The 26399-nt window shown below is 36.6% G+C and overlaps 1 protein-coding gene across 1 annotated transcript in view; it reads left to right on the forward strand.

Annotated features, from left to right (window-relative positions):
- The window catches only part of LOC109213830 (DNA topoisomerase 3-alpha-like), a 35084-nt gene extending 11033 nt beyond the window's left edge, over positions 1–24051 (forward strand). The window contains exons 10-19 of the mRNA XM_019377668.1: positions 3705–3834; positions 7195–7247; positions 7318–7417; positions 8071–8109; positions 16345–16423; positions 16526–16597; positions 17545–17628; positions 17771–17871; positions 22928–23070; positions 23540–24051. Of these exons, the coding sequence (XP_019233213.1) occupies positions 3705–3834; positions 7195–7247; positions 7318–7417; positions 8071–8109; positions 16345–16423; positions 16526–16597; positions 17545–17628; positions 17771–17871; positions 22928–23070; positions 23540–23738 (1000 nt within the window). The 3' untranslated portion in view covers positions 23739–24051. The remainder of the gene's footprint in view (positions 1–3704; positions 3835–7194; positions 7248–7317; positions 7418–8070; positions 8110–16344; positions 16424–16525; positions 16598–17544; positions 17629–17770; positions 17872–22927; positions 23071–23539) is intronic.
- The last annotated feature ends 2348 nt before the right edge of the window (positions 24052–26399 follow it).

Here is a 26399-nt window from a genome sequence, read left to right on the forward strand (position 1 = left end):
GAGGGGGCGAAATAGGACACGGGGAGACGTTGAGAGGAGGTTGGTGTCTGAATTTATGGCTAAGCGCTCGAAATGTTAAGAAGAGAGAGATTGGGTGGTGGGCATTTTGAATTTGGTAGGGATTCGAGAAGGAGAAGTGGTAGGATTGAACAAATAGTGTGGGACTTGTTTCTGGATAGATGATGAAGGCATACAACTAATAAGACAACGAGATGGGAGAACTTCATCCCTAAAAAATGCAATGGAACATGGGATTGTATGAGTAGGGTATAGGCAATATCATTGGGATGGCTATTCTTCTTCTCAACTACATTTTGTTGAGATGTGTAAGGATAAGATGTATGATGAATGATCCATAAGAATTCATGAACTGCTGAAATGGAGAAGATAAATATCTTGGTGCATAATCCCTATGAAATGTGCGGATAAAAATATCGATTTTGGATTTCAGCGTGGAAATTCTATAATCTAGAAAACAACTAACTATTTTTCATCAACAGTATCCAATTTCACTTGGAATAATCATCAATGAAATCGACAATTTAGCGGAATCTCCAGGTAGAACTAACCCGATTAGGGCCCAAACATCGGAATGAACTAAAGTGAAAGGAGATTCTGCCTAATTATCAATATATCGAGGGAAAGGGAAGCAAGTATACTTTCAATAGTTGACACGAGAGACAAATACTTTTTGAAGTTTTTACAAACTAGGATGATCCAACTGTCTATGTAATAGATCAAGCGAATCAATAACTGAACAATTGTGGAGGGAGGAGAAGCTATGAACGATTCAGAAGGATAATGTAATAAAGTCCATATGATTTACGCTCGCTCACAGTGATCTGTCATGTACTGCATTCTTGTATAACAACAAAGTTATTGAAGAATATTATTGAGTAATTCAGTGTTTAGGATAAACGGCTAATGCATATGAGATTAAAAGAACAACCAAGAACTGAATTGAAGTGAAGGAATGAAGTGAGCTAGCTTAACCTATTCCAATAGCCATGGTTTGTGATCCATTAACCTTTGTGATTGTTTGATAAGATTGAGAATAAGAACTAGAGACAAGGGATTTATCAGAAGAAATTTATTACCAGAAATGTGATCTGATGCACCTGAATCAATGACCCGAAGACCGAGAGACGTCTGTCGCACTATTACTTATAAGAATGATAGGAGCTATCTTAGAGGATGTCTCCTTACGTATTTTTTGCTGAAGGATTTCAATATAATTAGGCAAAGAAACCATCCGACCATTCAACATATTGGATTTGATTTTGGCGCAACCAAATTTCTCAAATCCTAGGAAACTGCCAAATCAACTCAAATAATGAAAAATTTGAATATCGTTGCCAAAAGATCATGGTCACTGTTGTAATTTGAAACTTGCTGGAAATGTCGCAGGAATATTCTTAGAAACTGGTAAGGAACTCCATAGTCCTAGTCGAGCTGGTCTGTGCTAAAAAAAAGTGGAGATAGGTCTGTATTATGCAAATTTGGCTAAAAAATGGTCTAACAATACCAAAATAGGGTTCTGGTGACGAGAATTGTGTAAAAACACTGAAAAAGCTTAGAAAAGTTATTGAAAGTGGCCAAAAATAGAGTGGTTGACCACGTAATGTCTAGGTAACCCAAGGATCAGAAACCAGCCTTTGGAAAGTTGTCGGAAAAGTGAAATATGACCAGAAAAATTTATTTAAGCCTCGTTGGAACCCTAGTCTCGGAATCTTCATAAACTTGGACGGGTAGGGGCGGAATGAGGAGACGAGACAACAAAAGAATTTCAAGGAGATCTTATCAGAGACAACCGCACACGCAAAAGAGTTGTGCTGACGCGTCACCGAAAAAACTCTAGACTTTGACGGTGCGTGGAGGCATATATGAAAGTAGTTACGAGCCTAGTGGTAGTCTTGGTTTTCACACAACATTGCCAAAAATTAAAGTTGAGTCGGACGACTTTTCTGGTCACTAAAAACAACAGGACAATGAACTTTTCCTCCTTCCTAATGTTGCCGGTGATAGCACAATAAGAGTTTTTACACAAGGGCTCTGATACCATGTAAAATAAGATAAGGAAGAGAAAATTTAATGAAACTCAGCTTGATTATTCGCTCAAGCTATTGGGTTTAATAGTGAACGTACAAGTGATAAAATAGGAAAGAAAATATTCCGACCACCTAATTACCGGAAAGAATCAATCTAACTAATTCTGACTAATCCCAATCTGCTGAGTTATGGTATGCTAATGCAGATTGTATTTCATCAGATGTAAGGTAACAATTAAGGTAGGCATTAACATTGGTGCGGATATTGAGCGCTTCAGTGCTTTAAGCGTGAAAATGAAGCTATGTGGCCTCTGTTGTGCTTAAGAGAGTTGAGGTGAATGAGGTTTAGTGAAGCGCTCGCTTCTGCCTAGGAAACAAGAAGCGTGTGTAGCGAGGAAGAAAAAACTGGACTATTTAAGAAAAAAAATCTAAACTTGTACCAAAATGTTTCTCAAGTGACATTCTTGTGCGACTGCAGCTAGGGTTGTGGCTTTATGCTCCCCCTCTTGTTCTTCTTCTTCTGCTGATGATGTGTGCAGCAACATGTCTTTTTTCTACTTTGTTAATTTAGTAATTGAAATTTTAAATTATTTCTATTCCCCTTTTCAGTTTTTTTAATTAATTGAATTTATTTATTTGTCTTCTTCTCTTGGTATTTTTTACATGTGCTCTATTGTTTTTTTCTAGGTGCTCTGTTTTTCTTCACTTTGTTAATTTAATTGAATTTTTATATTATTCTATTTTTTTTCCAGTTGTTAATTTAATTGAATTTTCGTGCCCTTGTCGTTTTTTTTCCGCTTCTCGCTCAAACACATTGGGCATTGATTGGTTGAGATGATGCATGTCGCGATAAAAAGGTGATTCAATCGATTAGGACATTCTCCCTTTTTTACCCCAAACGCTTTTATGTGATCTGGGGAAAAACTTCGCAAGTTATGTAAATGTTTCATTCATTAGGCTTTTGAATTAGAACCACAACATTAGAAGTGTTAAAAACCCACAATTGAATTGATATATGGTTGGGTGAGCGTTTTTCAGTTTGTGGTTTGGTGAGCTCTTTTATATCTGTCAAGGTTTTTCAACTTCCTTTCCAACTTGAATAGTAGCAGCATTATGCGGGCTTAAAAAATTGATGGTCAAACATCCTTGACAAAAGCAAAGAGATTTCACTAGCTCTATGTCTCACTATGAGTTAAAGCTATATGGAATTGTTCTCTTAGCCCAATTTTTTAGATAAGAACCAATGTTTTACTCTCATATTTGTTGAGACAGAAAGACCTACAGAACACAACTTCCAACTTATGATCCATAAGAAACAAAGAGCAAGGTCACCTTTAGCCTCAGTGTTAGAGGAAGTAGAGAGCTTTCTAGAAACCATTTATTAGACTGTTAAAACCTCAACACATTATTGCACAAGCTATTCAATGAGCATATCTCTTTTCAAAAATGTTATATGAACTAACAAATTGATGGTATATTTCCCACTATATTAGCTTTATTTTTGATTAAACATTTGTTCATGTTAGAAATCTTCACAATTTCTTTTTAAGCATGATTATGTTGTTGCATATGTGCTAACATTTTATACTACATTAGTACTGGCTTACAATATTTAAGTAACTTGCAACCTTTTATTCTTTTCTTTTTCTATTACAGTTATGAACTATGGAAACCATATCTCCGTGCTATGATGGAATGTGATATGAAAGCTGTTAGCATGGGAACCAAGAGAAAGACAGAGGTTCTAGAAACTTCCTTGCAGCAGATGAAAGCTTGTTTTTTAGATGTAAGTAAATAACAAAATTCAGCAACACAAATGATTTTTAAGATTTTCTTTCGATACTTAACTTAAAAGTTCATTCGGAGCAATGGAATTGTGTCTCCTTTTGAAGAGAGCATGCTACTTTGTCAAGATTCATCTCTTAAGACAGTGGGACTTTGTTGATACCGTGGCACAACGTAGCGATTTCGAAAACTAGCATTTTAGAAGGTTTAGACTTCCCTTTGAATGAATTCTTTTATTCCATATTTTACTTGAAATGCATTAATATACGACATAGCCTAAAGTATAGGTTTTCCTCTTTGAGTGTATTTACTTATCTTAGGGCATGATTTTGTTACTCTATGAAAGGGTAGTAAACATTATCTTTTCTTTGATATTAGCATTTGTAGTATATGGACCTGTTGCGTTGGCTAAGGTTGTTTCCCACAGTTGTGAGGCTTGACAGATCGTAAATTATTGCTGCTAGGGGTTTCAAATGAGCATGTTGGGCTAAATTTGGTAGGTTGAAGCAAGTTGAGTTGATTAACGGATTGTGTTAATAACCCGCCCAAAATTTGCTTGGGTTAAGAAGGGCGAGTTTATTTAGGCTAAAGGATGGATCATAATCCAATTTGTTTTATTTCTTTGTTTGTTCTTTTATAATTTGTTTAATTGTCAAATCAAAGTACCAAAAGCTTTTTGAGTTCTCATGACTATATTTAGCTAAACAAACATTGATAATTTTATTTTCAATGTTTTGATAAGTTCTCTTATGGTTCAATTTAGGCATCATAGGTTAACCCAAATTGGCACAAGCTTTTAGATGGGTTAATTTGGCTTATGCCGAAATTGACCCGCCAATAAATGTATGCCTAGCCACACCTAGACTTGGGTTGGGCAGTATATATTGATATGGGCTAAATTTAACACCCTGAATTGCAACATTTTCTTAAGAGCACTGGTTACTTGCTTTCCCTCTGTGCCCTTTGTCACTCAAAATCATGGTCAGGGGAAGTCCAAGAAGCAAAATGGTGTTAGAGAGTACAAAGTTATCCAAAGCGGTTTTGTAATGGTCTTGAAGTCCTCCTCTCATTGTTTAAGATTTTGGTTGGATGCTCATATTCTTTCACAAGGTATTAAAACTAACTTTTGACGAATTAGTAATGCCCAGCGAATACTCTATAAGGAGTAAGAAGTTGTCACAAATATAATGTAGAGGTCCGTCCAATATCGATCCCACTAAAAAGTGGAGCTAGGATTGCTAATGAAATTATGACCAATTGACTAAGCCAAACAATTGCTAAAAATGCATATTTAAACTAGTAACTACTTTCAACATTAAGTTACTTAATGAAGAAGCAAGTAAAGAATAGATCAACAAAAGAAGTCTCGAGAGAATGAGTGATAAAAGACCTAAGGTTGTAACTTCCCCTTATGCCAAACCTAATGCTTGCCTAATTCCTTGCTTAATTCTGCTTGTGCTAGTGTTATTAGCCATGAATCTCAACAACAACAACATACCTAGTGTATTCCCACAAGTGGAGTTTGGGGAGGCTAGTATGTACGCAGACCTTACCCCTACCTTGTGAAGGTAGAGAGGCTGTTTCCCGAAGACCGTCGGCTCAATAAAGCAAAAACATAACAGTTATGGCAAAAAAACTATGGTAAGCGAAATAGTAACAACAATCGGAAAAAAAAAGAAATCGAAGAAAAGGAAGAAAAGGAAACATCAGATAATAATATCGACATGAAAATAGGGAACACGAGGATAACACTAGTACTACAACTATAAAAGGAAGCACAGGTTTGGAAAGGAAATGTGCCCGATTACTTACTAACCTACAATCCTAATCCTCTATCTCCAGTCTCCACACCCTGCTATCAAGGGTCATGTCCTCGGTAAGCTGAAGATGTGCCATGTCCTGTCTGATCACCTCTCCCAATACTTCTTCGTCCTACCTTTACCTCTCCTATGACTCACCATATCCAATCTCTCGCACCTCCTCACTGGGGCATCTGTGCCTCTCCGCTTCACGTGCCCGAACCATCTCAATCTCGCTTCCGGCATCTTGTCCACCACACATGCCACTTCCACCTTATCTCGAATATCTTCATTCCTAATCCTATCCCTCCTACTATGACCACATATCCATCTCACCATCCTCATATCCACAACTTTTATTAGGCATGAATCTCAATTTTTCCCACCATCTAACGAGCTTAATTTAATTGATCTTTCCTGTTGCACTAAAATGCAGTAAGGCTCACGCGAATTTGGTTACAAGGGCTGAAATTGGCCTAGTCCTAACCTTGTATATGCAATCAAACCAAGCAAATAACATAAAAACTCAAGATTAAATATGCAAGAAATCAAGAATATATTTATGTAGACATGAGGTTTTGTAACAATCTTTGTTTAGAGCTTAGCCAAGAATAATGGTTAAGCTTAAACAAAACCAAAGAAATAAGCATTACAATTCATGCGCTTCAATAATCTCAAGGAAGTTTAGGTAGAAGACTATCCAATCTTCTTATCTTGTGGATTAATCCAAGTTCTTTGGTATAGAATTTGCTCTTCGAGTCTCTCCAGTCCAAAGTTTCTTCAAAAAGCTAAGGGTTTGGGTATTCGTATTGCTTTCCAACGTCCTAGCTAAAAGTGGCATGACACAAACCATTACAAGCATGTTAATTTATGCTTGAGGCAGTGATTATTTCCATTTTACACTATTTGGTGTCAAGTTGCTGTCCTACAAGTTGGATAAATGCTGTCAGTTGTTGTTGTATAAATGAATTTGCAGAATACTGAGTCCTTGTTTCCACCCCCCTTGCAAAATAAAATGGCTGCATATTTCATGAGTTATAGAAAGTACTTGTTTGCTACTTGCCATTAAATTGGTCCCTGCATGTTATTTCTCTAGTTTGATTATATATGTCTACTTCAGTAGCTCAAGCTGTTAGAGAAGGGAGAGTTCTGTTGACAACTATGGCCTCTAACCTAGTTTGCATATCATCTTTCCACAAGGATGTGAGGTACTTATTGCTAATACAGCAAGGCTTGAATCCAAGATCTCATCAAATTGTGTCTTTATCTGATTTCCAAAGATTATGTTGTTAGTAATGGTGATCATACTGTTTACTAGAATCTTCAGCATCTCCTGCTGCTGGTCCTACCAAAATACTTTTGGCATAAGGCAGAAGTGCTTAGATCTTAAAAATAATTATAGCTAGACTTTTGCTCGAAAAGAGGTTCCACCGCTTATTTGTTACAGGACAAAGGGATGCCTATGCTAAGATACTAATCAGAATGAGACACAGTGCTTCATGTACCTTAGGTTCAAGGTACTTCGTTTTACTTTTTATGTACTCAGAGAAACTTTTTTGCAGGCCAGGGCAAACAAAGGAAAACTCTTTGAAGCCATGGCTATCTTCTTTGAAAGGTACATCTTTTGCTTGCTTTGCTGATGCCGGGATCATCCTTTTCATTGCTTGAGAATTGTGGCTCTGCAGATCAAATAGATCCAGCGGTGGCGAGCAACAAGCAGTTGGAGATGTCGTGCGGAGATGTGGACTTTGTCTAGAATCAGATATGGTACTCAGACAAAAACCGGTAATGCTTACAATTACTTTCTTTCTTATTTTTTGGGGTCTCTTCGCCAGCTCGAGCTCGAGCTCCAGCTCCATTGTGCCTCTTTCATTCAGCATGTGGCCTTTAATGGGAGACAACAGATTAATTGCTGAGAAGAAGTATGATGATTATTCATAGAACTAGGATACCATTAACTTGAGTCCGTCAGCATTCTCTTCATAAGGGCCATCAGAGGCGGATCCAAGACTTAAACTCTATGGTTTCAGCGTTTAAGATTCTTAATATTGAACCCGTTATATTTTTAAAGTTATGGGTTCCTATCTACATGTTGTTGCAATTTTAGTAAATTTTATACATATATTATTCACCGCGTCAATGTTATGGGTTCAATTGAACCCGTAGGAGTTACGCTAAATCCGCCCCTGAGGGCCATCACTAAAGCACCAGGCCTAAAGTTTTCCTTTTGAAGACCAGCATGTTAGTGTAGATATCACTACATCAAGAGCCTGTTTGTTGTGTGAAATCATCTATTGGCTAAATTGGGATATGTGAGATGGCGGCATGCTTAACAATGTCCGATTTGCATTTCTATAATCAACTATTTTCCATTTTCTGATTGGATTTTTCCTAGTTTTTATGCAAGGTTTTCTGATAAAATTTTTACCTTAATGCAGGATGGTAATTTTATGGTTGGTTGCTTGGGTTACCCACAAGTAGGTGCTTTTCCTATACTTCTGTTCAAAAAATGAAGAAATCTTGCACAATTTCTTGAGAGCCTTTAATTCTAAAATAGATAAAACCTGCAAATGTAGATTGTAATCATCATTCATTGTTTGATGAATTCGAGCTGCTTACAGTCTAGCTGGTTCTCTCTCTGAACTGTTGGTACTTTCCTTGCAATTCTTGGAAGGCAATCTATCAAGATCTATGAGACATTAAGATTGAAACTTTAGTATGAAGCAATGTTGTCAAAGGCGAAAAGCTCTAAAAAGCATTCTAGGTCAATTGGGGCTTTAAGCGCAAAGTGCAATTTAAGTGTGAGCTTTAGTCAAAAAAGGCGCAATGCAAGGAAAAATTAAAATATACTTCATCCTTTTCAATTTATGTTAATCCATTTGACTGGGCACGGAGTTTAAGAAAAGAGAGAAGACTTTTGAACTTGTGGTGTAAAATGAGGCACATATATTTTGTGTGGTTATAAATCATTGCATAGAGGTAAATTGTTTCAAATATGGAAAGAGGTCATTCTTTTTGGCACGGATTAAAAAAGAAATAGGTTCACATAAATTGAAACTGATGGAGCATATGTGAACTTTGACATATTGCAAGTTTCAGACGTAAAAAAATGAGCTCTGACTTGGGAAATGTGCCACCTGGAATTTTCTCTTTCTAATCTCCTCCTTCCGGTGAGTCCTCTCTCTCGTCTATATGGGAGGAAATCCTTCTTTATTTCCGGTGACAAATTTTTTTGATCTTATTTAAGACGGTAAAGGAACTGACAGATGGTATGTCTGGATAGAACGTGGTTGAAGATTTACGAGGATTCAGATTGACGAAGAAAACTTGAGATGGGTTTGTGAGCAAATGCAACAAGCTTCACAGGATATGGTAATCTTTACAGAAGATGGGGGAGGAAGATTCAAGCTTACGTCTATAGAGTCTATCAAAACTACAACAACTATGGCAGATATCTCAGAATTGAAGTTTGGGTTGGGGATAGGAAAAAAGCAGTAATCATCCCAGAAGTGGTTCACAACAAGGGCTGGGGAGACATAGCAGGCAAAATATTACATTTTCTTGGGGAAGCATCAAATTACAAATACAAGGAATTCTCAGATTTACAAAAAAGACCATTCAAAGTTGCTGCGGAAATCTCGAGGACCTATACAGCAGGTAGAAGACAGTACCCTAGGTGGAACAAAAGATTTTTTTAGCAAAATGCTTAGTTGGCTGCTTCATGATCCCTTCAACTCAAGCCCTAACACAGAAGTCATTCAGAAATGGTTTCTCACAAGGTGGAAAGTGACGGCTGGCCTTAGAATCACCCTTGTTGCTCACAACAAATTCCTCTTTGAGTTACCTTCAAAACAAGAAGCTGCCAGAGTCAAAGCTGGGGATTGGTTCTGGAATGGAAGACGACTATCCCTAGAATGGTGGTCGCCGGAATATGGGTCTTCTCCAATGACCAACGAAGCAAGGCAAAGATGGGTCAAAGCTTTTGGCATTCCTTTGCATGGCTGGACAACTGATACTTTTCAATATATCGGTGAGCGCTGTGGAGGCTATATCGATGTGGATGAAGACACAAAGCAAAGAACTCACTTTTACTGGGCTAGAATCTGTGTCCAAAGTGAAGTTGAAGCCCCCCAAAGGAACTGGAACTGGCGATAGAGGGTATGAGATTCAAGATCTCAATTGTGGAAGACCAACCATCAAAAATTATAGTGGATGGGGAGGATAAAGCAGCTCCAACAAAAGGAAAAATGGTGGAAGTAGGGTTGAAGGCTCCGCCGGCGGTCGCTTCATCGAGCCAATCAAAGAAGACAAAAGAAAACCCATCGGTTAATAACTTGCAGCATAGACGACCGAGCCTCTTTAATTCAAATAGGGTTCACAAGAGCACCTTGGACATTCCGCCGTGTGGACCAGCCCAACTTACAAATAATAAGTTACGCAAAGAGGCTGCTAAAAGAATGGGCCAAAATATAGACCAAGTCTATTACAGATGAGGCCCAAAAACCAAATTAAAAACAAAAGGGACTTCAGTGAAGTGGTGCGCTATTGGTCCTCTTTTAGACCCATGTGTTAATAAAAGCAGCCCAATCTCTCTTGCAAATCACTTTGACCCAATTGCTGCTGAAATAGAAGCCATAGAAGGGCTTCGAACAGTTCACTTGGCCAGCGACTTCTCGTGTGACTTAACATCAGAAGCAGACCATGACGCAGAATAGAGGAAATCAATTATCCCATCCCAGCCATCGCTAAAGCTATTTGAACCAGTAAGTAGTTCTGAAGCTAACGCCTCTTCTTGTGACACTCTCTCCCTCCCTTGGTATGATTTGGGCTCCTCCATTTCGCACCCAATTAGCTTTCCAGCAATTATAGAAACTTCAAGATGGACCAAATCAGTGATGGTCAAAGCATGCAAGGCATTTGGAATTCATTTTTCGGGGTTTGAGCATGAGATCCTTGATATGGTCTTGCGCATGGAACAAAAAAGATAGGAGCGAATCCAGAAGCAAAAATCCTTAATCAAGGCAAGTGCGAAGGGTAAGAAAAAGCAAACATTGGAGCTAGAAAGACTGAAATGGGGAATGAATTCTGATGGAATGAAGGAAGGGGTTAGGGGCAGGTATTACAAAGCTTTCTCTGGATGAAGATCAAAATTCTTAGCTGGAATGTGCGGGGTCTCAATGAAGCAGAAAAAAGGAGTACAATAAAGTCAGTAATTCACAAATGGAAAGCCGATATAGTATGTCTACAAGAAACAAAGATGAAGACTGATCACCTCTCTTGATCAGACAAGTTTGGGGCAATAGATGGGTCGAATGGGCAGCTCTGAACTCAATTGGGAGAAGTGGTGGGGTTATTGTGCTTTCGGATAAAAGGCAATGGTCCAACAGTGGTGGGGGTGTGGGGGGGAGGGGGGGGGTACATCCAGGTCAATGAACTCTTTCTCGAACATCATTCAAGACTTTGGCATCATTGGTAGACCCCTTCAAGGTGCTAATTACACCTGGTTCAGGGGGGAGGACTCTTTGCGAGCATCCAGAATTGATAGGTTTTTAATATCACCAGAATGGAATGACAACTTTAAAGCAATCAAGCAGCTGGCTCTTCAAGAGTTGAATCAGACCATAGGCCTCTTCTATTGGAATGTGGTGATTGGCAAGCCAACCCTTCCTATTTCAAATTTGAAAACATGTGGTTTCAAGTTGAAGGTTTAATGAATAAAATTGAGGAATGGTGGAACAGTTACTCAATTATGGGCGGTCCAGACTTCATATTAGTGCAAAAACTGAGAAGTCTGAAAAAAGACATCACAGACTGGAACAGAACAACCTTTGGTCAGTTGGAAGCTCAAAGAACCAAACTTCCGGAAGATTTAGCTTTGCTGGAACAAACAATAGAAAACAGACTCATGACTCAGACTGAAAAGGAACTATCAATGTTTCATTGATGATTATTCCAGGTGCACTTGGATATTTTTGATGAAAAATCGGTCAGAGTTATTTTCTATCTTCCAAACCTTCCACGCTGAAATTCAAAATCAATTTGGGGTTTCTATCCGCACATTTTATAGTGATAATGCTGTAGAGTATTTGTCTTCCCCATTTCAGCAGTTTATGAACTCTCATGAGATTATTGATCAAACATCTTGTCCGTACACATCTCAACAAAATGGGGTAGCTGAAAGAAAGAATAGACATCTTATTGAAACTGCTCGTACCCTACTCATACAATCTCATGTTCCGTTGCGTTTTTGGGGGATGCAGTTCTTACATCTTGCTATCTTATTTATCGTATGCCATCTTCAGCTATCCAGAATCAAGTTCCATTCTCTCTCCTGTTTCCCCACTTACCTTTGTTTTCTCTTCCACCTCGTATCTTTGGAAGAACGTGTTTTGTTCATAACCTTACTCCAGGAAAAGATAAGTTAGCTCCTCATGCTCTTAAGTGTGTATTTCCGGGTTACTCGAGAACGCAAAAGGGGTATCGATGTTATTCTCCTGACATCCAGCGGTAACTTATGTCCGTTGATGTTACCTTCTTTGAAACCCAATCATACTTCACAGGTCCAAGTAATCACTTAGATATTTTCGAGGTGCTACCAATTTCATCTTTTGGAGATTCAATCACTATTTCCCATTCATCTTCCTCTACAACTCCAACTCCACCACCTATAGCTCCAATTCCACCACCTAGTCCAGTTCAACCTTCTGCAGCTCCACCAATCTTGACTTATCATCGTCGTCCATGTCCAGCATCAGGCCCAGGTGATTCGCGTCCTGCATTAGATTCTGCACCTACTGTGGACTTGTCTCCTCTTAGTCAACCAATTGCACTCCGCAAAGGTGTACGATCCACACTTAATCATAATCCCGATTATGTCGGTTTAAGTTATCATCGTCTGTCATCACCTTATTATGCTTTTATATCATCTTTGTCCACTGTTTCTATCCCTAAGTCTACAGGTGAGGCACTATCTCATCCAGGATGGCGACATGCTATGATTGAGGAGATGTCTGCTGTACATGCGAGCGACACTTGGGAGCTTGTTCCTTTTCCTTCAGGTAAGTCTATTGTTGGTTGTTGTTGGGTTTATGCGGTCAAAGTCGGCCCGGATGGCCAGGTTGATCGGCTTAAGGCTCGTCTTGTTGCAAAAGGTTACACTCAGATTTTTGGGCTTGATTATAGTGACACTTTCTCTTTCGTGGCTAAAGTAGCATCTGTACGTCTCTTTATCAGTTAGACATTAAGAATGCTTTTATCCACGGTGATCTTGAGGAAGAAGTTTATTTGGAGCAACCACTTGGTTTTGTTGCTCAACGGGAGTCTTGTGGTCTTGTATGCCGATTGCGCAGGTCACTATATGGTTTGAAACAGTTCCCTCGAGCTTGGTTTGGTAAGTTCAACACAGTTATTTAGGAGTTCGGCATGACTCATAGTGAATAGGGCTGCTTATCGGGCGGATTGGGCGGTTATTTACTCTTAACGGTTTGGCTTATTGGTTATCGGCTTTTAAATGTATTAATCCGCTAGCCACCCGATAAGATATCGGGCGGATTTGTATCGGTTTAGCTCTTATCGGACGGTTTATTGGCCTAATTCAATCAAAATAAAATAAAATTTAGTCTCTGTATGTTTAAATAGGTGGTCGACGTACTAAGAGGGACGAAGTAGAAGAGACACCGTGATGGGTAAATCATCTGTCTAGAATCTTATTTATGTTTATACAGATTGGCCTTAGTCCACGTGAAAGATTTCCAATTGGCCGTTGTTAAAACAAATGTTCGTCATGCTTTGAATTCTAGGATACCATAAAACCCAGGCAAAGTTAATGAAGCAGTGGTATAACTAGTGTTGTTATCTTGTTTCAGACAACAAATTCTGTCTTTTGTCACAGTTAGATGACTCCTTTTATTTGGCTTTCTTTTATTCTAATTCACTTTGACAGAGTACTGGAGGAAGAAGGGTTTTTGACTATTTAATATAAAAATGGATAAAAACAAATTTTATATGTATATATATATATATATATTCTTAACGGGTTAAAGGATTATCCGTTAAGAAAATTGAATAATCCGTCCCCAAATCAATAAGCCGTTAATAAAAAATTTCAATCTGTTCCCCGTCCGTTAAACTGTTAACCCGATACCAATAAGCCATTAAGCTTCGGTTTCTGTTCGGTTTTCGGTTTCGGTTCGGTTTTGAACACCCCTAATAGTGAAGCTGATCACTCTGTGTTTTATCGGCATTCTGCTCCTAATCTGTGTATTTATCTGGTGGTTTATGTTGATGATATTATTATTACTGGCAATGATCAGAGATGGTATTACTAATCTGAAGCAGCATCTCTTTCAGCACTTCCAGACTAAGGATTTAGGCAGATTGAAGTATTCTCTAGGTATTGAGGTCGCTCAGTCTAGCTCAGGTATTGTTATTTCACAGCGGAAGTATGCTTTAGACATTCTTGAGGAGACTGGAATGATGGGCTGCAGACCTGTTGACACTCTATGGATCCGAATGCTAAGCTTCTGCCTGGACAGGGGGAGCCTCTTAGAGATCTTACGAAATATAGGAGGTTGGTTGGCAAATTGAATTATCTCATAGTGACTAGACCTGACATTTCTTTTTCGGTGAGTGTTGTAAGTCAGTTTATGGATTCTCCCTGTGATAGTCACTGGGATGCAATTGTTCGCATTCTTCGATATATTTTCTCCCGTGCTTTCTCACAGATTTGATACTTAACAGAGTCGAGGAAATGTGTGCAAATTGAAGAAAGCCCTGTACGATTGAAGCAATCTCCTAGAGCTTGGTTTGACAAATTTTGCAAAGTAATGATCTCACTTGGTTACCAATAGCGCAATGCCGATTATACTCCCTTCATAAGACATTAAAGCGGTAAAGTTACTCTTCTCATAGTTTATGTTGATGATATAGTAATGACAAGAGATGATAAAGAATAGATTGTTCGGTTGAAAAAGCTGTTGGCACAGGAATTCGAGATCAATGATCTTGAAAAATTGCAGTACTTGTTGGGAATTGAAGTTGCCAGAGTAAAAAGGGGAAACTTTACTTCTCAAAGAAAGTATATTTAGATCTCTTGAAAGAAACTGGTATGGCATGATGCAAACCAGCAGAATCGCTTATTGAAAGCAATCACAAGTTACAAACAGGAGTTGGAGAGTCCTTGATAAGGAGATATATCAGAGGTTGGTTGAAGACTCATTTATCTCTCCCACACTAGACCAGATGTAGCTTACTCAGTTAGCCTGGTAAGTCAGTTCATGCATGGTCCTAGGGATTCTCATATGCAAGCTGGCTTCCACATTTTGCGATATCTAAAGTCTGCTCCAAGCAAGGGTCTCCTTTTCTCCTAACATGGTGTATAGAAGCTTATATAGATGCAGATGGATCTCTAGATGACAGAAGATTTACATCCGGTTATTGTACACTCGTAGGAGGGAACTTGGTTACTTGGAGAAGCAAGAAGCAAAGTGTAGTTGCTAGATCAAGTGCCGAGGCAGAATACAGAACTATGACCCAGAGTTTTTGTGAACTTTTGTGGTTACAAAAGCTACTAGAGGAATTGAAAATTGTCTAAAAAAGGGAAACTTTCCTTGTATTATGATAACAAGATTGCAATCAGCATAACTCATAATCCTATCCAACATGACCGAACGAAACATGTTGAAATTGAACGAAACTTCATCAAAGAAAAGATTACAGATGGTGTTTTGACTTTAATTCATGTATCATCAGTGAAACAACTAGCTGATGTGTTTACAAAAGCTCCTCAACAGACGAACCTTCCACACTTTGGTTTGCAAGTGGGGGCATGTGTGACATCTTTGTACCAACTTGAGGGAGAGTGTTGACTAGCTTGATTGTAGGAAACTTAATTTTAGGAGATTTGATTATGTTGACTAGCTTGATTATAAGAAACTTAATTGTAGGAGATTTGATTCTATTCTAGGAGATTTTATTCTAATTAATTTGTGTAGTAACTGTAATTGATTTCCTCTCCTAAATTAGCGATAGGAACCTCTATATAAATACTAGTGCTCGTTGGATGTAAAAATGTACTGAAACACAAGAAGTTTCATTCTTCTTCTTGAAATCTTCAGTTATATGCCATTCATGTAATTAAGAAATCTCGTACGATCTGTCACTACGCGTTTTATTTCAAAAAGTGTCAAAATTTAGTAGTTATCCATTTGTTCAGTAGCACAAATAATTTCAGCAAAATACAATAACTATTCTAGCAACTGTCACGAGTAATGTTACTTTTAAATGGAAGGATTTGGAAGGGAAGGGAAGGAGAGGGGACAATTTTTGTCCTAAGTTTATTTTGAGAATACAGTATTGTTCTCTCCTTTTCTTTCCTTCAGTTCTTTTCCATTCTAAATATCGAGATTCTATACACATGATTTTCTGAAATTGTCTAGTAATTTTTATTAATTTGGTGTAGTTTGATTTGATTTGATTGAGTTAGTTGTTGTAAATCAGCTATATATTAGGAGATTGACATCAAGTCTCACTTCTCTTGAATTTCAAATCTCCTATTATTACCAATGTAAAATTGCAAAGTGTTAATGATCGCGTATTATGATTTGCTTTGGTTGATATATGGTTTGTGGAGTAGTGTTATAACAATTATGTAGTTAAGAATCCTAGTAAAATTATTGCTACTGACATGTTGCTGCTTTATCTTGTTCATGCAGTGCAGAAATGTTGTCTGGCTACCTGGATCTCTATCAGAAGCTTCTGTTATGGAGAATACGTGCACCAGCTGCGGTCCAGGTTGCTTCTTGGAGTTTTTCTTTTCTTGTACTGGATTGGATAACCTTATCCTATACATCTTTTTCTATGTTTGGTTTCCTGATTTCCAAAGATGACATTCAGGACCAGTATACAAGATTCAGTTTAGATTTCGTCGGCTGGAAATACCGCCAAATTATAGTGCTCATCATATAGGTAAGATGGACACTGGGACTGTTTTGTGAAAGTCGATCTCGTCTAAGTCTTCCTAAGAGACCCTATCCCTTTTTATTGTTCAATGGAACGTTAAATAGTTGAAAATATTTTCTTCCTTGAACAAATGTGTATAAAGAATTACAAGGCTTGCTGGCTCCCTTTTAAGATCTCTTCTCTTTAATTTTCTATCTTCTTACTTTATTTCCAATTATTTAATAAAGTTAATAGTCTTTTTGTTGAACATATGTGTTGTGAGTTCTCAAATGCTGAAATGGAGAAGTCTGAATGATGAATATGCTGCATGATAATATACTGAAAGGAATTCAAAGTCATTCTATTTTAAATTATTAAGCATGAGAATGTGCATGCTCAATATTAAATTGTTTACAATCCACCTCTTCTTTTCTAGGTGTAACATTTGCTATAGATGGTTAAAGTTGAATAAATATTTGCAAGTTTGATACTTTACAGTTTGGTGGGTGTTGATGGCGGGGCTTCACATTTGGTAGTGACAGTAAGAGAGCGACGTGGGAGGCATACCAAAATGAACTAGTTGTGTTAAACATTCCAAAGTGGCACAAAAAGAGAATGAGATCACTGTGTTGTCATTGCTGACAGCACCAGTCATGGTGTGGTTGTGGTTGGTTGAGTTGGAGAATATTAGTTTCACCAATCAAACAGAAAAAGACATATTTTGGTGCTATGATATATGATTGTGTTTTCTTTTCAGTGGCACAGGGGATCATAAATTAAAAATAAGGAGAGCCTGACAAAAGATTAAACTGTCACACTCTGCAAGGAATTATCTTTTAGCATAAAATACAAAAATTTCTCAAAAATTATATATGCATTATAAAGTCATGGAACTTATGAAGTGCATACACAATGTTAATGTTGCTTCTAGACAGTGCAGCTATATAACAGTGAACGTTCTATAATCTTCTAAGGTTGCATTGGTGGGTGTGATGATATTCTAAGGCAGCTGGTGGAAATTTGCGGAACTGGTGCTCGCAGTAGTTCAAACACTTTCGGTATGCAAGGAACACCCGTCTAGAGCTTTTGTTTCGATGTACTTTTATTTGCAATTCTGATGATTGCTTTCCTTTTTGAGGTTATCTTATGGCCCATAAAACGATTGTTTGTTTTTCTAAAACAGAACATGCTTTCTTGCAGAAAACGGAACTTCCATTGCCGTGTTTTTTTTTTTTTTGGAAAACAGTAGGCTACCTGTGGGACCACTCTGTGCAAAGGCTGTGTTGAGTTGTCCCACATCGGTGGGATTTGAGGTCCTTGGTCTCCTTATATGGTCTTGCGCAATCCTCACCTCATAAGCTAGCTTTTGGGGTTGAGTTACGTCTAAGGTCTATTTATTATGGTATCAGAGCCACTCTTGTGTCGGCCTTGCCGATAGTGGGTCAAAGTTCGACTGAGCTTAGGCAAATTCCGGTTAGGCGGGGCAAACCTCAGTGCTGAGTCTAGGCGAATCCCATAAAGAGGGGGTGTGTGTAACACTCAAGACGTTAGACAAAGTCTAACATCGGTAAAACTTACAAGTTAACAAGCCTTAGAGCCTAGTAACGCGTTTTAACCCGTGAGGGCCTAGGCCCAGAGCGGACAATATCACTAGTGGGCTGGGCTGTTACAGATGGTATTAGAGGCAGGCCCATCCCAATTATTGTTACCGATGTTGCACCCCCATTTATGTTGTCCACGCTCCAGTTTGCAGGCCTGGGCGTGAGGAGGGGTGTCCAGGGGCGGACCTAGAGTGTAGTATATGGGTTCCCGGGATCCCAGTAACTTTTGCGTAGACCATGTATTTATATTAAGAAAATCACTAAATATTTGTAAATATCTAATTGTGAACCCAGTTATTATTACACATTAATCTAAAATTACGGTAGGAACCCATAAGCCTCAAATCCTGGATTCGCCTCTGAAGGTAGCACACGAGAATATGACGAAGTCCTGCTAGCAAACTACGTAATTACCGAAGGTAAGTAGTAATAGAACAGACACACGGCTATAGCAAACTAAGGAAAAAGGGTACTATACTAGCACTATTTGATGATAAAAGAAATGTTCCGTTTTTGCTTCAACCAAATTATATGAGAAATGAACAATATGAACGAGTGTACCAGTGTATGTAAGCATCTACGGTAATTCTTGTAGGGGAAAAGGGAGTTGTATTTGAGTACTTTTTGGGTGAGTGCTATGCATTCTAATATCTTTTGCTTATAAAACCAGCTTTACAAGTTTAAGAGCTATTATACTTTTGAAATTTCTTAATAATGTCGAGCATACGCCTGTGCATAGCACGGGCACACACCATCTAATAAACAAATAAGAGAAGGCCCAACCAGTTTCTTTGGCACATATATTATTGGTGACCAAATAATTTAAGTAGGCTCCATTTGCTCAAAAATAATAGTGTTGCCTATTCACTTTTTAATATTTGCAATCATCTTGCAATCAATATCTGTGATATTGCAAATATCTGGCGATCAGTATCTATGATAGTGGTGAAATATTGAATTATTTTGTTCGACTGATGCTAGATCATTCCTAAGATAGCCATATGAGTCTTTTTTTTTCGTCCTTAACTTTTGTAGTATAAAATAATTTGCTTAAAAAACCAATGAGAGACAATTTAAACAAAATCAATTTGCTATATATTGAAAGCAATTATGCTGCAATTTAGCCACACGAATAGAGGATGCCTATTCCGAAAAATCTCATAAACTGTTGGGGATATTCACAAATATATCAATACTTCAAATATTGCCTTTCTCAAAGCGGAGGTAATCAAGAGACGTTCTTCCTCGAGATTAACTCAAAATTTGGTTAGATTAACTCAAGAGACGTTCTTCCGAACAACTCATTTTATAAGTTTAGTTGATATGAAAAAGACCAAGATTTATTTTATCAAAATAAATTAATTACACGAACAAAAAAATAAAATTCAATCAGATGTTGACATATTTTCTCGTATAGCTAGAAAATTTACTAACAAATTTGTAATTAGTGCTCGAGATTAAGGACCAAAAAACGCAAGTTTTTTCGAGAAAGGTTGCTACTGTATCGAGCAAAGAAAAGTTTTAAGTTTCCTTTCCTCTTTTATTGCTCTCTAATCTTTCAACATATATCGTGTGGTTATATGGATCCTCACTCTATTCGCTCAAAGAGTATAAGAGAAATGCATATTTATTTTTTCTTTGATCACAAATATTGTACACATTTGGTTAATTGGATGTGTCCTATAGCATGTGAAAATCACATTGTGGGATTTTTGGTTTGAACAAAATTTGGTATATTTAAACTAAATTCAATCCTAATAAAATGAGCTATAAGTTGACAGATTAGAATTATATATATTGGCGAATTAACTCTTACTAATTGCTCTTAGAATGATAGTTTTAGTCATTGAGTTATTGTTATAGTATTCTGATTCTGTTTCTATCATATTCGAATTAAAACGTTCAACCTTGACTTAGACAAAGTTGATGATATTGATCCAACTAATCACTAAAAAGGCTCAAAAGAGAAATCAGTTACTACACATGTTATTCTCTAGCAATAACTAAACAATTTGTTTTTGTCTTTTGTACTTATGTTAATGATTAGATCAAAATTAGCAACTTCCTTTAATTGAAGGGTCAAATATACTTTGTTGACTATTACAAGAGTCAAATGATATAGAGAAATAACTTCACGATCAAAACCACTATTCTTCATAAATAAAAAAGATCGAAATTTATATATTTGTACAAAATTATATGCTAATGCCTTAACCTAAGAGTCAAGATAGGGGTGTCAAGACCAAAATGTCTCAAATTCAAATCGCATAAGTCGGATTTTTTTAATTTGTTCAAATTTACGTTCTGGTGCTCTTCACCGATCAGAGCCAATTTAGGCACGTGAAGTAAATATACCTCAACTCATGACTAGAAAACAAAACTGTTAGATAAAATGTCAAATACTGAAAATTTGTACCTTGATGACAGCCTGTAAATACACCCCACAGTCCTTGTATGGACTTGTAATTATTTTTCAGATCTCATGCATTTTTCTCCATTCGAGACACTCCATCCATTGCAGTGTACCCCAATATTCATTTTGACATGTGAATATAGTAAATACTGGACAAAATTTTATATCGTTATCGGTAATTCGTCAAACGAAAAATATAATTTAATTTTCGTAGCAGAAGTCCTTTGTCCAATAAAATCACTAACTCGCCATAAAAATGTCAAATTATTCAATTTCCTGGAAAGAACGTTTTAAGAATTCTATTACTACATAATGGATACTTAATTTTACATTACAATTAATTTTTTCCGGATAAACAATGAAACAGACAAAAGTCATATTTAAGTATGCAATTATACTGAAAATTTGTACCTCGATGACAGACGGTAAATACACCCCACAGCCCTTGTATGAACTTGTAATTATTTTTCAAATCTCATGCCTCCTTCCCCATCCACCACAATGTACTCCCTCTCCAACACTCATTTTGACATATGAATATAGTAAANGGTTTGGTGAATGGAGAGAGAGGGGGGGAGTATTTTTTTTAGTTTTTCATTAATTGCGGGTCCCACAGGTGCCATTTGGCAAGCAATCAATGCCTTCACTCAAGTATTACATGGCATATTTCACTCAAAATAAAATTTCTCCACATTAGTTGAGGAAATGTGTTGTTGTTTCTTTGTGTGTCTTGGACAATCTTCACATGAGTTAAGCCCAAACTCTTTTTCTTTTTACATTGGTCTCAGAGCCAAACCCCTCTTTTTCTTGGTTTTACCCAATTTTTGGCCCCCATGTTATGTTGTCGATGCTAGAGATGTCTAAAGCTAGGCATGCGGGGATGTTATAGTCTCATATTGGTTAGTAATCCTCACCTCATGAGCTAGTTTTTGGTTAGTAATCCTCACCTCATGAGCTAGTTTTTGGTTGAGTTAGATAGAAGTCTATTTCTTATACAAATATTGCAATAGTGAGTGTTGCTTAGTACTCCCTCCATACTAATTGTATGTGAAGGTGTTTGACTGGGCACAAAAAATAAAAAATAGAGAAAGATTTTAGAAACTCAAACCATAGAAATTTGTGTGGCAGAAATCATCACATTAAGGGTGAAAAGGAAAATTTAAAGTTGAATTGTTACTAAATATAGAAAGATGTCATCCTTTTTGGGGTTGACTATAAAGGAAAGAATGTCACATAAATTGGGGGAGTGCAATGGTACCGGTTTTTGAAATTAAACACAATGGTATTGCAGCTTTGTCACTTCTATGACAAAAATTTTGAAACTTACAGAGTCCATGGTTTTCTTCTATTGCTTCCATAGTTCACTTTTGGAATGACAAAAGTTATCCTTTGGCCCACCAAATTGGTCTGAGTATATGATATCGCGGATTGTCATGAAAAACTGATAAACCGATAAAAAAAAAAACAACTTTTTGGTTGGTTTTGGTTTTGAATTTTAAGAACCGATCAAATTTGGTTTTGTTTTGGTTTTGCTTTTAATAACCAGAAAAACTGAACCAAACCGACCCTAGAAATACCTATTTAAAACGTATTATTACACACACACACACTCTATATATATTATAAGTTTTTTAATTTTATGGTATACATATTAATTGTTTGCACTCTTAGTTGGTATTGTAGTTCTTTGCTTTTACAAAAATCTAGTTCTTTACATTTACATTCTAGTTTGATTGGTAGTTTTATTATGCTAAGTTCAAAAATTTGTTTCGTGTTATAAATATTTTGTCTTTAATTGAGCCTTTAAAATTTTCATCACTATTTAATTCAATTATCATCAAAATATTTTGGTAAATGACGAATTTTCTCAAAGAGTTATTGGTTTGATAATATTATGTTGGAATGTAGTCGGTGGAATATGTGTTTGGCAGTGTATGTCTCATATTTAAGAAAAAATCGATAAAAAAATTGAAAAATCGACAAAATCGAACCAATAAAAAACCGACTTAATTGGTTTGCTTTGATTCCCATATTTTAAAAACTGACTTAATTGGTTTGGTTTCTTTTTAGGAGAAAACCGACCCATGAATCATGAACACCCGATATCCATGGAATTTTTGTTATCCTGCTATTACCTCCCTTGCTAACCTCAGGATGTTCTCCAGTTACTTTTACTCTCTATCCTTTCCAATTCTCAGCGTATCAAATAGAATATTGTTAAAGCAACTAAAGAGTACATGAAGTGACACTGTGAGGACAGAATTCAAAATGTGAAAAAAATATATTGGTATGTGATGTGATATAGGACAGATCCTGCTCTATTGTTAATTACAAACTTTATAGCTAATCCTTTCTAACAATGCAGGAGAACCTTCAATCCCTTGTAATTCATGTGGAGCGCCTTGCAATTTGCGCACTGCCAATACTGCCAACAACAGGGGAAGAAAGTTCTTTTCATGTCAATCACGGGAGTGCAATTTTTTCATGTAGGGAAAACTATATTTCAACATGATATTTTATTTTTGGAAATAGTTTCCACCTGAAAACTTACTATATGTAATCTTTTCTATCTTGTTGTACCTTCTCTCTCTGGGTCTTTATAAAACTAAAAACACCATGATCTAGAAAGATATAACTCTGTAAACCTTGACAACTAATTATATAGCTCACCAAAATATTGCCTCAGACCTGTCATAGTTGATATTCTGTTCAGCCAACCTGTAAAAAACTGCTGCAACACTTATAGCTGACGCTCATTTGCAAATAGAATTCATAGCATTATACTACTGGAAAATCATTTGTATATTGGAGTAATTACTGTCTTAGAGGACGGCGAAATCGAATTGCTGACATTGGAACTTCGTTATAATTGCTTAGATTTATCTGTATTACTCAGAGCCCTTGATAGCATTAAAGTAGTTTGCTAGTTGATACACCTTTTTGCCTGCATTGCAGTTGGGAAGATACCCTCAATGGAGGTGAGCGTACAAATACTTCTGCGTCCACTAGCAGCAGAAGAGGAGGCCGTGGCCAAGGTGGTCCAAATACCAGTGGTGTGTCATTTGTGTCAGCAACAGGTGAACCAATAACTGGCCGATGTTTCATCTGCGGTGATCCAGGTCACTTTGCTAATGTCTGTCCACGTCGTGGTTGATGAATTTGAATTCTCTTGCATTAAAGATGTTTTTGCACTGAATAGGCCAATCTTAACTCGCAGAATTAGATTCATTCTTTTTATGGTACCATTATGTGTGCTTCGTCACTCTAATTGTTGGTCTCTTCTAAGTAGGATGTGAATGTAACACCTCTTTTGGTGTATATAGCATAGCAATTTTAGGAAACTTTTTAACTCTGTTCAGTAGTTTCTGTAGTATATATGTATTGAGACATTTTTTTTTTGGAGTGAAATGTTAAGCTTTTCACAATCTCAGAACTCCGGTTTTACATATGGACCTTTGCCTATTGAATGAACTCTTTGAGCTTTGTTTATTACTCTCTCCATTCCAATTTATGTGACGGTATTTGACTTGGCACGGAGATTAAAAAAAAAACTCTCGAGAAACTTATGGTCTAAAATAAGCCATAGATATTTGTGTGGCTATAAATCATCTCATAAAGGGTAAAGTAGGAGTTTTAAATTAAATTGTTTCTAAATAAGAAAGTATAACATTCTTTTTAGGACAGACTAAAAAGGAAAGTATGGCACATAAATTGAGACAGAGGGAGTGTTGTGATACTTCCGGTTCTTGTTGTAGCAAGTTACTTGACGAACGTGTATTACTTTCACTGGGTTTTATCAAAAAGATAAATTTATAAAGTTTTAAAACCATGGTAAGCTTGTATTTTCTTTCAGTCCACTAATTTTGGTTTGAATTTTGTGAAATCCCCCTTCCATTTCCTTTAGTTAGAGTTTGAAAGATTTAGGTTCCAATTCTTACACGCAAAACTGATTAGAGTTTGAGTCCCTTTACTATTCTAGTTATTTAAAAAAAAAAAAAAAAGATATAACATCCTTTCGGGTGCTTTGTAGCGCTACTTCCCTTGTTGGTTTTGGATATTACACTTACATTTCTTTAGTTGTTCAGTTGAGCCTATATTTCTCTCGGACATTCATGTATAAGTAATATATTTTGGACCTAATGAATCGAATGGGTTGTGGAATCCCTTTTCTGCTTCTGCCTCCCTTATGTCTATATTTTTGTAATGAAACTTGTTTTGAAGGATAAATTTTTGGGTTAATTATATTAAATATCCTTGTACTTTAAAATTAAATAATTACACCTCCTATACTATGGAAATCCTACACTACACTCCTTATGAGGTATATCCATATTAATTTTATTAAAACATAATTGTTAAAAGATAAATTAAAATCATAAATAAAAAGTTCTTATATATTTATTTTTTTATAAATTTTAAAAAAGAAGATATTTGTGTAAAAGGAGAATAATTTTTAATGAGATTTTATAATATTTTTTATGAAATTTTTAATAAGATATTCGCGTTCCTTAAATACCCGTTTTAACCCTTACTACTAAATTCTAAGTTGTAACATGAATATCTTCTTTAAAAAATAGAAGAAGTTGCTATAGTAAAAGATTAAAATCAAGAAATATAGCAGTAAAAGCAAAGTCATAGTAAAATACAATCATTTTACTAAAGCATATTTCAAAGGAATTTTTACCTTCTATAGCAAAGGTTAACACCTTATTTATTTTAAATACCATTTAAAAAAATTATATTCTATAGATACCTTTTAAGGTTTATAGCAAAATATTTAATTTTGGTTACTTCCTAGCCCTAAGCCACTAAATACGCTAATCAGTTACACTATTTTCTTTCTCTCTCTACTTTGATACATCCTATTCTCTTCCTCCATTCCATTAAAATTTCCGATCTAGCGACAAGGACTCTAAAGCAGGAACACAGCCTGGAGAAGGGCAATACTTTGCCGATTTTGTCAAACGACAGAGGAGGCATCTTCCTTCTCTCAATTTACCCTAACACTACGACTGACTTCTAAAGATTTTCCGTCTGATTAGGGTTTCAACTTTCAACTACAGGGGAAAGGGGCGGGAGTTGTGGGTCCTCACTCGAGTTCGGGTCGGAAAGCATACGACTCTGTCGAGTTCATGTGGACTGTAGGCCTTATTAATTTGGAATTTTCTCTCATCGCTGCTTATGGAATCATGGTCGGAATCCGATGGGTCGTCGAAAAATTGTCGACTAAAATAGGTCGTCTGAAGTTTGGGGTTGAGCAATTTGAAGATTTTGTTACCTTTTTTTTTAAGAGCATTTCAATGAATCTCGCTGTATTTCTATTTATTTCATTGTATTCACTATCTTTTTTTCATTGTAATTCAATGTATCTCGTTGTATTCCATGTATTTCATTGTATTCTGAGTCTTTTTTTCTCATTGTATTTCAATGTATCCCTTTGTATTCTATCTATTTCATTGTATTTTGCGGTTGAGAATCTTTTTTATAACTGAAAAATACAAAATTTGTGTGTTATAATTGAGTTTGTTGAGTTATATTAGGAGTCTATTATGTTAATTGATTCACTTTCCGTTTTAAAAACAGTGTAATCCCCTATTTCACGTTGTGAATACAATAATCTGTCCAGCTGTAATCCCATGTTTCACTCCATGAATACAGTCGAATACACTCGAATACAACAACTGATTAGCTGGACTTCCCTGATTCACGCATATTTTTGCTACTGTATTCATGAATACAATAACTTAAATACATCTTATATATCTTATAACCACAGAAAATGTATCTATATTCCGTAATATAGCAAATGGTATCT

The sequence above is a fragment of the Nicotiana attenuata genome, unplaced genomic scaffold, assembly GCF_001879085.1.
Source record: "Nicotiana attenuata strain UT unplaced genomic scaffold, NIATTr2, whole genome shotgun sequence".
NCBI classification, from domain to species: domain Eukaryota; kingdom Viridiplantae; phylum Streptophyta; class Magnoliopsida; order Solanales; family Solanaceae; genus Nicotiana; species Nicotiana attenuata.